At 55.5% G+C, this 12937-nt stretch overlaps 1 protein-coding gene across 1 annotated transcript; it reads left to right on the top strand.

The window, feature by feature from the left end:
• The first annotated feature begins 2968 nt into the window (after positions 1-2968).
• On the top strand, positions 2969-11987 carry TMIE (transmembrane inner ear). Its single transcript, XM_010862379.1, is given in 5 exon segments — positions 2969-3377; positions 3379-3417; positions 6613-6730; positions 10232-10381; positions 10683-11987. Coding segments are annotated over 5 exon segments (465 nt in total). The 5' UTR covers positions 2969-3320; the 3' UTR covers positions 10784-11987.
• Positions 11988-12937: the final 950 nt, after the last annotated feature.

Here is a 12937-nt window from a genome sequence, read left to right as displayed (position 1 = left end):
CCCTGTGTCACAGGCCTCAGCCTCCCAGCCCCCACACCAGCCTAGGCTGAGTCCAAGATGCACTGGATCTCAGCCTGGCTCTGTAACAGGAGGGATCCTCCCTTCCTACCTGCTGCTTCCCTAGAGCTGAACTTTGAACTCTGGGGTTTCAGACTCCTGAAGAGAATGTCTTCAGGGTCCCCTGGCTACTGCCAAATGACTCTGCCCACAGCTTCCAACCCAGAGGCCCTAGAGGCTGGACTGGATCCCTACAGGAAACCCACAGGAGCTAAAAATAATACGCAAGGGACAAATAGGCTTCTGCAGGCCAGCATTCATGCCACCGTGTATAGGGGGACACTATCTCTCAGAGAAGCCAGGCTGGAGAGCTTAGGGGTCCAGAGCTCTGTTTCCCCAGACCTGATGGGCCCAATTAGGAGTGGAGTGTAGGAGTATGTGTGGCCCCTCAGAAGAAGTAGAAACAGTACTGAACAGTGAGCAGAGCTCACTGGATTACAAGCTGAAAACTGAGTTTGAGGCTCCAGTTCCTGAGTGACCTTAGGTAGGACACAACCTCTCCCTGGGCTTCAATTCTCACAAGTAAACAGAGGAGAGGAGTAAAAAGGTGGGAAAAGCTTTAGCTTTCAGGATGTTCCTCTCACCATGGTGTTTAACATTGGAGAATTGGAAACACACAAGTATTCGAGAATAGGGAACTGATTGAATAAAGTATAGCTGAGGATTTGTGCTTGGTTTTAGGTTTTGTTTTTCTGCCTGCACCACATGGCATGTGGGATCTAAGTTCCTTGACTAGAGACTGAATGCGTACACCCTGCAGAGGAGGTACAGAGACCACCAGGGAATTTCCTCTACGTGGGTTTTATACAGTGTAATTTCAGACTGCCTTTAACAACGATAACAATAATGATGGTGACTTGCATTTACTGAAGGTTTGTAATGTGCGGGTGCCACGATACTGTAGTTATACCCATTTTACAGATGAAGGGTTGAGGCTTAGAGAGATTCACTAACCCACCGAAGGCTCGCAGCTGTCAATAGGAACATGACCCAGAAGTCTTCATTTTAAGCTTTAATAACTTCAGAAGTTATAAAATATAAAGCTCAAACTTATAAAAAACAATTTGAAAGTTTCATCACATATCTTCTTTAAGCTGATTTCATTGTGAACTTTGAATAACTAATTTTTGGTCATGTTTTGTCATCTTCAGAGGCAGAAAAGGAACTTCAAATAAATTTTCAAATGGGGTCTCTTGTAAGTTTATAGCTTTATACTTCTGAGGTTATTAAACCTTAAAACTACACTAACCCTTCGGGTCCACATTGTTATTTTAAGTCCGTTTGACTCCAAAGCCTGCATGACAGTACTGACACTGTGTTTAGGGAAGGTGGGGATCTAGGATGTTGTACTGGGAACAACCTCTGGGAAAAAGGTATATTGATAAATGGCATACAGTGAGATTTCAGCTGTATTCAACAGCCTGAGGAGAGGTAGAGCCCACTTGGAGCAGTGGCCATCTCAGGGACACACATGATTGTATTCCCTTTCCGATTTCTTCATTGGGCTTTCCCTACTTTTTGGATGGAAAGAAGCGATGACACCCTTCCCTCCTGGGCTGAGCCATCCCATCAAGGCAAGCCAGATTGTACTCATCACTCCCACAATTGTTAGATCATATAGTCCTCCCATCAGCCCTGGGATGAGAGTTTTGCCCTCTCCATTCCTTAGATGAGGACGTCGAAGCAGAGAGGAGTAACGGTTTACCCAAGGCCACTGTTAGGCTCACTAACCTCAGCCCAATCCAACCAAGGCTTCTCTGACCTCATGACCCAAGGGTAACCTCCCTAGTTGGTCAAAATGGTGGGCAGAGAGCTACAGCAAGTGGTTTGGACTTCAGTGAAGTTTCTGTTTGCTTGATGAGGGAAAAACCCGGGGAGGATGAGGTGACCCAGCCTATTCAGTCCCCAGACTTTGCCAGCCACTGTCAAGGGTCTTCTCGATGGACCCCTTGGGACAGCCATCATGGTTCACTGCTGGCTTTCCCACTTTCCTGCCTGCCCTGCATGTCCCAGCCCTGATGCCTGTAGGTATCTACAGCTGGCCCTCTCCTCTCTGCTGCAGCTTGCCTTGGTCCTTGCCCATCTACCTGGCACCACCAGGCAGGAGCCATAAAGGCTCTGTATCTACAGGGTTCCCAATTCTAACAGCAGGCCCAAGGCCCAAAGCACCGCAGCCGGCACAGGTCTCCACTGGTGTCCTTGGGGATGAGGAATGGGGGGGTCTAACACCTGGCTGCTTCTCTAGCGCTCAGCAGGGAGATTAATAAAACACAAAAGAAGGAAAGAGAGAAGGGGGAGGATGGACCATAGGAATCTCCCTGTCACAGGCCTCCCCACTTCTCTTCCAAAGTCCTCCCCAGGTCTCCACAGCTCCTCCAGTCCTCCTTGAATCCCGGGGTTGTCGAGGCTCACTCTGAGATCAGGACCAGAGTGCAGTGTGGGCCAGGTTCAGTGTGAGGTCAGGGTCATGGCTCAGACTGGAGTGACAGTCAGAGCTCTAGCTGGGGCAGATGCTGAAGATCAATCAGAAGCAGAACATGGTCTTCCAGCCCTTTCAGGGGGAGCTCACCCTGTCCTGTGGGGCCACAGATGCTGGCTCCTTCAGGAACCTTCTATCACACCCGCCGCTGGCTGCTCTGACCATATAATCCCTTTCCCCCTCCCCCTCCCCCTTGCTCTGGTGTCCAGGGTGACCAGAGCTGCCTCTGGGCAGGAAGCCAGCCCAGAAAGCCCAGGACATCCCTGAGCGCCTGTCACCATAGCAACCTGCCTGCCAAGCCATCCACCCCCCACCCCACCTGGGTCCAGTACGGGTTTTCAAATTCAGAACGTCAGAATGGGAAGGGCCTCCTAGATCAGCAGATTCCAGCCCCTCCCTTTGTCCCAAATGAATAAACTGAGGCCCGAGTGGGGAAGGGAAGGGGGAAACCTGTTGTCCAAGGACCTGACCCCAACCTGTCCCCCCTCCCACCCACTCCCGCCCAATGTCGGTCTTGGTTGGATTCGGAGAATGGGGAGTCTGGAGTGTGATCTCCGGAGGGGGGCGGGCCCTCCACCCGGAGTGATGCAGGGGGGGGGGGGAGCCCAGGAACCGGACACCGACGATGAATAAATGATGCTCACTCGCAGCCTGCCTGCGACCAGATCGCCAGTGCCGAGCGCCGGCTGCCCAAGGGGCAGTCACCCGGCTAAGGCAGCCTGGCCGGCGTCCCTCGGCTCCCCCGACCTGCGACCTGCGGCGGAACAGCGCGGAGCGCGCGAAGATGGCGGGGCCGCGGCGAGGCGCGGGGCTCCTCTGGGGGCTGGGCGGCGCCGCCCTGGGGGGTTTGCCTCGCAGGGGTCGCCGGGCAGCTGGTGGAGGTGAGGTGGGCCGGCGCGGATGGGTTCGGGGTGGCTGTCACCGTCCAGGCAGAGCCAGGCGGTGCCTTTCTGACGGGAAGCTGGTTTTTCTTTTTCTTTTGCCCTAGGAGACCTGACTTAATGGGGAGACAGTCCATCCCAAGCGCTTCCAGGATGCAGGGAGACTCAGCCCCAGTCTTAGTGTCCTTGCTCTGATGGGCGGGCACAGCCCCCGATCTCAGGAACATTATTCTGATGGGGGAGACTCACCCTGACCTTAGGGCTTCCCAATCTGATTGGAGATACAGCCTGGCATCAGCGACTGTCTGATGGGGGACACTCAGCCCCTGTACTCTACTCTTTGGTGTCCAGAGGTGGGCAGGTGGGGGGCGGAGGCAGGGGGACGAGGACAGCCTTCGCAGAGCAGCCATGTGTTGAGTTTGACTCCACACTGCAGGGAGGGGCAGGCAGGGCAGGGCCCAGGGACTCAGGGTCTTAATTGGTCCTGATGATAACTGGGAGCTAGCAAAGGTGTCTGAGCAGAGGAGAATCAGGGTGAGTCCTGGACTGGAAGGAGAATAAATTAGAAGAGGGCCTACACTCGGGAGAATTGGAAGGAGCTGCTGAGATAGTCCAGGACGAGGTGAAAAGGATGGCTGAGGGGCTGGCCAGAAAGGGAAGGGTGGGGGCTATCTGCAGCCCCCTTGGCTGGCCTCTCTGTACCCCATTCCTGCTGAGCCAGGAAGGGGAGCTGATGAGGCTGACCAGACCCAGGATTCTAGAGCAGCAAGCAAGAGGGAGAAGGCCAGAGGTAGAGCCAGGGAAGAGTGGGGTAGGAACCTGTGTAGGCAGAGGCAGAGTGGAGAGAGCAGAAGTGCACGAGATAGTCAAGCACCGCGGAGAACCTGCAAGAGGCAGGTGCTGGGCAACAGGATGGGAGAGGGAGGACAGGGCCTCATCTTTGGGGTTTGAGGGGATACACCCCTGAACTAGTGGGTCTGAGGTATGTGGGGACAGAGCCCTGCACCCCCATGCTAGTCTGTGCCTGCTGCTGACCAGGGGGTGTGATCAGAAGGCTGCTCTGGAATCAGATGTCAGCTCTGGTGTCTCTGTAAGGGAAGTCGGGCTGGCTTGAGCCCCATGGAGTGCACTTAGGCCCCTACCAGCTGTCCTGAGGCCTCAGGTGCAGAAACTGAGCTGGTCTGGGTGTAGGAGAAGCCTGACAGAGGGGGTCAACTCAGATCTGAGTCAAGGACTCTTCCCTCAGTCCCCAGGAAAACGTCTTCTCCCACTTCATCAAGGGAAATTGCATTTTGAGTCCTTCTGCTTACCATCCGCCTACAGCCTGAACAAGGGCCTGGCTGAGCCCAGGCGATCCAAGGAAGTACCAGAAAGATAAGCGGAGCTGGGGTCCATGGTACCACCCACCCTACCCACAGGCATCACCCTCCAATTAGCCTGTGAAATTCTGATGGAGACCAGGCCCCCAAGCTTCAGAGTTCAGACTCCCAGCAGTGTCCACCACAAACAGATGCCCGACTATTACCTGCTTCCCCCTACCCAGGGCCCTATCAGTGTGTCTAGAATGTGTCAGAAGTGAGCCCCTGGCTGCCCAAGCTCTGAGTCTGAGATCTTTACCATGGCCCCCAGAATCTCCCAGTCTTACAACCAGCTGGGTCAACACACTGACCCTCAGAACCATGGAACCCTGCCACTGCCCAGACCTCAGCCCTGACTCTACAGATGTGTGCCCGACCACAGGCACATGTACTCCAGCCGCATGTGCCCTGTACCCACAGTGCCCAGCCCCAACCCCACACACATGTGCCAGACCCCACGTACACGTGTCTGACCCCACAGATGGGTCCAGGCCCCTGGGATGATGCTGAGGAAGGGTGTCTCCTTGTCCATTTTACCACTCAGGTTGTGTAGGAAGCCTCTCAGAGACCCCTGGAACCATTCCACTCAAGTTACAGATGGAGAAACTGAGGACTAAAGGAAAGAAGGCTCCTACCCCAGTTCACCTTGGTTAAGAGGAGAGGGCTGGGAATCATTTACCAGTCCTGGGCACATAGACCTTCTTGGTTACCTGGGACAGGCTGCTGGTCCTCTCCATGTGTCCCCAGTATAGGCTGAGGGGTGGCGTCTATAAGGTGAAAAAGTACCTGGCTTTCGGTAGGTGCTCCATCCAGGCTTACGGACCAGTGGAAAGACTGGACAGACGGTTGAGCTATGGGTTGCCTTTCCTTTCCAGAGAGCTGGAAGAGACTCCTCTTGCCTGTCCTTCTTCGGTTAATCGAGGGGCAAGGCGTTGCACTGATGCCCCAGGGGGGTCCCCTCTCCCTCCAAGTACCCCTCCATACCCCTCAGCCAAGCTCCATGACAGAGATAGGGTCATATCCCTCTCAGCCCCCCAGGTCAGGGACAGGTCTCGCTGCTACCTTCCAGAGCAGGGCCGTGTCCCTGACCTGGGGGGCTGAGAGGGATATGACCCTATCTCCTTCCTCAGAACCGCAGGACAGGGAGGTGTGGCACTGGGAAGGTGGGAAGTGGCGCGCAGTGCTCATGATAGCTCCAGCCGTGCTTACAACTTTTGGCCTCCAGGTGTCGCTACTGCACTTCAGACAAATTAGTCCCTTTTTTTTTTTTTTTTTTTGGCGAGGATTCTGGCCTAGCTTTCTGGTCAGAGGAGGTGACTCAGGTAGGACAGGCAACTGCTGAGGCCACCTGGTGGGGATCCTGGTCAAGTAAGAGAGTCATGAAGCCCTGACTGCTGTTCCACACCCTATCCCACACCAGGGGCCCATGAGAAAAAAATACCGCGGGGCAGTACAGGACTCGCGTTGTCTCTGGCCTTGGTCCTGAGACCCCATCTGCCTGTGTGGGGCCCAGGCCTGGGGCAGGAGAGAAAGGGCCTTGAACCTGACTAAACAAACCATCCACATTTGCCCCTTGGGTTCGGTTTCCCCAAGCACTAACTACCCTCACACTCCCAAGTTCCCAGCTCCATGGTTCTGGGTTCTGCCCTCTTCTCTTGCTCTAAGGCTGGAACGTCCCAAGGTCTAAGGCATTGGTTATGAATGTCTAAGACCCTTGATCCTGGGAGATTCTGAAATGCTCAGACTTAGTGAGTCCTCGCTGAGACCTGGGCCTCTCTCAGTCCAGTCCCAGCCCCTGGCTTCTGCCTGTCTCACTCTGCTCTCTCCCGACCCACAGCCCAGCACAGCCCCGCCCAAGCCCAAGCCGCCCCCGCTGACCAAGGAGACAGTGGTGTTCTGGGACATGCGTCTGTGGCACGTGGTGGGCATCTTCTCACTTTTCGTGTTGTCCATCAGTAAGTAGCAGCTGGCCCCCTCTACTACCCCCTGCCATGCCACACCACAGTGGGAGCACAGCACCCCGTTACCCCCCAGCACCACCCCCCAGGGGCTCAGAGCAGCAATTCCGGGCAGTGCAAGTGGGCCTGGTGCCCACAGGAGGCCCTCTGTGGTTTCTGGCACCTCCTAATCTACACAAAGTCCCTGTGGAGGGCTGACAGGCTGGTGGTGACCTGAAGTATTCTGCCCGACGGGGGATGCAGCCACATGGCAATTATGGTAATTACAGGGGACTCCACTGAACCAGGACGAAGACGTGTCATTTTTCCCTATCGCTGGCCTCCTCATGCTTTTCCTGCAGCTTGGCCAGCTTAAAACACCCACACCCAGGGCCCCAACAAGGCCACCCTTGGCTGCAGCTCAGCACCAGAGCTCCCCAGACGCCCAGCAGATGTGTCTCCCAGGCTGCAAACCCAGCATTGTTAAATACCATTTCCTTGGAATGATTCACACCCACCTCAGTTAAAAACAGGAGACCCCTGCCCTCGCCCTTCCTCTCTTGGATCTGGGAGTTGCTTTATGCGAAGTTGCAACAGAAGCCAGTTTGGGATGCTCCTCTCAGTTGTCTTTCCAGAGTTGGGGTCTGGAGTCGAGAAAAGTGGGGCTGAGAAATGCCGAATGGATGGGAGAGGCCACCAGGGTACAAAGAGATTCCCACAGACCATAGGGAGGAGGGGGGCGCAGGCAGTAAAGGGAAAGAACACACTCCCCTAGTAAAGGCTTCGTGGAGGAGGGGTCCTCTAAGCTGTAGATGGATAGGATGGGTGACGGTTTGTGTCAGGCAGCTAGCAAGGCATTCTGGAGAGAGGTACAGTGGGGGTGGACGTGGGAGAAGACGGCCTCCACACAGGTCTCAGATAACCCCTCTAAGACGGTTTCTGAGTGCACCCTGGCTCAGGGGCTACAAGGGCATTTAAATTCTAGCAGGAGCTATCCTGGGATGAGGTTCCCCAGAGGGCAGGGCTGACCACAAGGGCCCACCCAGATGTAGAGGCTCCAAGGGAGACAAAGACATCAATTTTGCATGTGCTTCTCCTAGCACCAGAAGTGCCCTTCCACCCCACCCCTCACCCCCACTCTCCTCACAGCTAGAGTGGGAGAGCTTCCCTGGTGGCTCAGACGGTAAAGAATCTGCCTGCAATGTGAGAGACCTGGGTTCGATCCCTGGGTTGGGAAGATCCCCTGGAGAAGGGAACGGCTACCCACTCCAGTATCCTGGCCTGGAGAATTCCATGGACGGAGGAGCCTCGCAGGCTACAGTCCATGGGGTCGCAAAGAGTCAGACACGACTGAGCAACTTTCACAGGGTGGGAGGAGGAAGTGAGCAAGAGGCTGCCTTCTATTCTAGCCAAGGCTGATATCAGTTAGGCTTCTGAGTGGAGGCCCCACGGACAGACAGATGTGGCTGCAGCCCCAGCCAGGTGTTTAGAGAGTGGAGCAACCCCCAAGTACCAAGAAGCAGGTTTAGGGGAGGTAATCTGCCTGCAGGGGCCACAGGAGCAGTCCAAAGTCCAACAGGTCCAAAGAGCAGCTCAGGGGGACCCCGAGGAGCAGGGTTGAGGGCACCATGGGGCCTCAAGACACACAATGGTTTCTCCCGGGCTCTGCTTGGCCCAAGATGGTGGAAGTGCCTAGGGCCACATAGGAAAGCTGCAGTGTCAGGCCCAAAGAGGCACTTGGACCTCAACTACACAGACTGACTTCTATTCCTAACCCTATTTCCTGAAAAAGGTAAGGGATAGTCCCAAAGGCCTCTGAGTTAACAAAACCTTCTATGCAGGGCTCTAGGAGTTGGAGACCCTGGGTCCTGGGGAGGAAACATTTTTCCCACTTCTCTGTCTGCTTGGACCTCGGTGGTACAGCTGTTAGTGGAGCATCATCCCCACAACCTTGTGGATAGGATGGAGTTGGATGGGTTGCCTCTTTAGTTCCCTGCCAGCCTGGGGACTCCTATCCCCAGCCTCTTCCTGGGCTTGGAACTCCGTCCAAGAAACTTCGTTTCTCTACTCTGAAGAGAAGTAAGCAGGCCAGGCTGGGTGGGACAGGTCCGGAGTGAGGGGCAGGGCCTCCATCCTGCTCTGAGGGACTGGGACCAGCCTTTACTGAGAGCCCAGGCATGGTCCTGAGAAGGTACCTGATGGGGTAACTAGAAGAGGTGCTTCAAGCCAGTAGGGTGGGGGTGGGGGACCAACCCTGGACCTCTGGCATACAGGAGTCTGGAGGTGACCAGAGGCCAGCTTTTTGGGTAAGAAAGGCCTACTGTCTTCCCAGGTCCATCCCTGGGCAGCAGTGCACAGTCAGACCTACTATTAGGGCCCTCACATGACTGTCCCCCACCATATGTTCCTGGATGCTATTGACACCCTGTCCATTCATTCAGGAGTCCTGTCCGAGTCGCAAAAGCTTTGAAACCATCTCATTCATTTTTTCTTTCATTCTGTGAGTCTGAGGAAGACTCAATGGGGCCATAATACTGGCCGAGGAGGTTGCACAAGATGACCCCAAAGGGTGCTCCTGCCCAGGCCACATAGGTCTGATCTATCTTCCCCAAAAAGAGGCCTGGCCTGTCCTGCCTGGCCCTCCTGCCTCTAGGAGTCTGCCAGGAAGTTATGTCTGGTCATCTGATTTATAATAGGAAGCAGCTCTGTCCCCTCCCCCTGAGGCTGGGGCCAAGGTGGTCAGACTGGGGGCCTTAGAAAAATAAACTCAGTCCAGCCGGGTCCTGGCAGCCCTGCCCTGCCCGTCCTGGACAGGCCAGCTCCATGCCTTGGCCCAGCTTGCGTGGGCACAGCCGCCCTGAGCCAGAAAACCACTCCTGGAATAACTCTGTCTGAGGTGAACGCCCCAGGGCAAGGTCTGTGTCCTCCTGCAGGCTCTCACAGCCAGGAGGAGCCCCGGCTTGTCCTCAGGGAGGTTGAGGAGGATGCAGCCTGTCCTCTGGGGTCTGAGGTCCTCTCAAGAGCCTGGGGAGGAAAACCTAGGATGAACCAGGAGCCCAGCGGCCTGGGCTGCAAGTACAGGACACCCTCCAGGAGGCTGTAGCTTGAGTCATGGTGTAGCCTACTTCTTACCCTCCAGGACCTCTCAATCTAGTTAGAGAGACCCTCCCCTGCCCAACAAGCCAGGATCACTGACATAATATATGGGACCAGTGAAAAATGAAAATATGAGATCCCTGTCCAAAGATTATTAAGAATTTCAAGAAAGTGACAGCAGAGTATTACACCAAGCACAAGGCCTCTCTGCGAATAGGCCTCCTACCTAAAGCCAGCCCTGCTCAGGAAAGACATTTTGAAAATCTCAGAGCCCACAGGGGTTTTGTCAAAATGTGGAACCTCCTGAAAGAGACTCTTGGGTGAGACACACATAGATAGATGGAGACAGGCCTGGAATTCAGGTGCTATTCCTGGGGTGTCTGAGCTCTGGCCCTTGCCAAGCCTGCTCTGTCCTCCCTGTAGTTATCACTCTTTGCTGTGTCTTCAACTGTCGCGTGCCACGGACCCGGAAGGAGATTGAAGCCCGGTATCTGCAGCGAAAGGCAGCCAAGATGTACACAGATAAACTGGAGACTGTGCCGCCCCTCAACGAGCTCACAGAAATCCCTGGAGGTGAGCAGGCCTGACCCCCAGTCCCGCCAACCCCCAAGCCTGCCAGACTGGCCATTTCCTTGATCCTTCCACCCAGAATGCCCTGTTCCTCCCCTCCACCTGGTTCAGGAAGGGGACTCATCCCTGTTTCTGGAGACCAGAGCAAAGAAATGGGTCAGAGTGAGGCAGGGAAAACAAGAAGCTATTTTGCAGGTAGGAGTGCTTTGGAAGGAAAAAGGAATGAAGGGTGGGACTGGGAGGCTCTGGTGTGGGTCCTAGGACTCTTTCACTCCCGTTGAACCCTTTTCCTTCTATTCCACAGAGGAGAAGAAGAAGAAGAAGAAGGACAGTGTGGATACAGTGGCCATCAAGGTAGAGGAGGATGAGAAGAATGAGGCCAAGAAGAAGAAAGGAGAGAAATGAGGAGAGCTTTCTGGAGGTGGCGGCTGGGGCTGGCCAGTCCTGGGGCTCATGGTCCTGCCAGAGTCCAGACATCTTAGACTCCAAGCTCACACATGGACCCAGGAGGTTGCAGAGAGCCCTCGCCCTGTAGAGAGGGAGTTGCAGGGGCCAGGACCCTGTCCTAGAGCCTATAGGAGCAAGGACAAAACTGTACCAGGTGTGCCACCTCCTGGCCTGGACGCCAACTCCCTTCACCCCGTCACATGGGGCTCAGCAGAGGTGGTCTGTAGACCCTGTCCCTCTATAGATCAAAAGTGGCCTCTACCCACCCAGACATGCCTCTGTCCCCTCTTCTGCCAGGAACAGCTGTGGCTAAGGGGTGACGGGATGTGGGTTTTCTCCTGGAAGGGGATGGCCGGCCTGGATGGGCCAATGTGAGGCCACACCAGGCTGCCCACAGGAGGGAGAGGGTCACTGGAGGAAGCAGGGGCAGCAGGAGGCTCTCGGACTTGGCTGGATAGCAGCCCTGCTGGTGAGGGGCTACCCCAAGCCTGGCATGGGTTCTGGCCCAGAGCAGCGAGCAGAGAAGGACCAGAGGCAGAACCCCCAGCCCAGCAGATACCAAGCTCCAGGCAGTGGACGTACTTGTCTTACTTACTGTCATGTAGCTGAGGCTGCTGGAGCGCCTAGCACGAGGCCCAAGGGCTCAGGACTGGGGGCTCCAGGGGTGCAAAAGGCTGAGGCCAGTGGACCAGAGAGAGAAGAGAAGACAGCTGGCACCTGGGACCCAACTTGGGAATCCAGGGAATATTTGAGAACCCAATGGGGACTTGAGGCTGTTCTGGGGCCCTTTCTAGGCTTAGCTGTGGTGGGAGGGCCCCAGGAGACCACCACAGGGGGCAGTTAAGGATGGAGGTAGCAGCCAACCTTCCATCTGCTGAATATAAGAGCACAGCTTCCTCTTCTGCTCTCAACCATGATTCCTGAAACAGCACTGCTGACCCGAAGGTGAAGGCTCAAACTTGACCTGCGGACTGGATCCCTGGGGAGGGGACATGCAGAGAGGGTATCTAGATGGCAGCAAACATCGCCTGAAGAACTCGGACCTGGGGCTGGAGACTTAGGAGATACTGGAGGTTTCCGAGCTGGGGAGAGCTGCTGGAAAAGCTCACGCTGCCTCTGCAGCCTGCAGAGATTTGTAAATAAAGCTGAGTGCCTTCTCATACCCGAGCGACCTGAGATGACTGCTCAGGTACCCCGTCCCTGGAGCATTTACGTGGAGGGCAATACAGTGATCAGTGATAGGCAGTGAAGGCCAGGCTGTCGTTCCCTTTCCTGACTTTTTTCTGTTCTGAATTCAGATGAGCTGGAGGAAGAGGTGGTGGGCCGAGGGGCAGAGGGTCAGCTGTGGCCGGTGGGGCTCAGCCCTGAGGCAGGGCATCAGGACCAAGAAGGAAGCTGCCTGCTCTGTGCTTGCCTCTGCTCCATTTCCTGGTGTCAATAGATGGGTGCTTGAGACACAGAGGAGTCAAGCCTGGATTCCAGCCTGGACCCAAATCATTATTACACGAGGCAAGGGAACCAGGCTGACATGGGGGAAGGAGCACGGGGTCTTAGAGCCACGGCGGGGGGCGGGGCAGAGATTACAGAAGGCCCTGCTGTGCAAGCTGCGTACTCACTGGGCCACCATGTGGAAACCCTGGCTCTGCCCAGGGGTCCAGCCTGTGGGTGTCTCATACATACGGTTTTGGCAAAGACCATTCTACCGATACAAGCCAGAACCCTTCTGTTGGCTTCGCAGCAGAAGCCCAGGGAAGCGGGGCCCACTAGAAGTCAGAGAAGCAGCTGGCAATGCCTAGGTTAAGTCCAGGCCCGGGCCACATCTCCTCTACCAGCTGCCTCTTTGACGTCTGACTTGGGTCTCCGCTAGCCGTTTAAGGACAGGCATATCTGCTAATCATGGGGATAATGTCTGATCCCAGTGGGCATCTGCCCCAAGTCCAGGCAGGGGACAGGGTTGGAAGGTCAAAGTTAACTACAGGCTTCAGGGCAATGACAGAGTATGTTCCAGCCACAGGCCAGAAGATGGGTCAAAGTCAAGGAGAACACACTCACCTCCACGGCCCAGAGCTGCAACCTTAGGCCCAGCGTCACACTGGGTCCTGGCAGCCCCAG

Source organism: Bison bison, unplaced genomic scaffold (assembly GCF_000754665.1).
Source record: "Bison bison bison isolate TAMUID 2011002044 unplaced genomic scaffold, Bison_UMD1.0 scf7180017864482, whole genome shotgun sequence".
NCBI classification, from domain to species: domain Eukaryota; kingdom Metazoa; phylum Chordata; class Mammalia; order Artiodactyla; family Bovidae; genus Bison; species Bison bison.
Note: the sequence above shows the minus strand (reverse complement) of the source record. Positions and strands in the feature narration are given on the sequence as shown.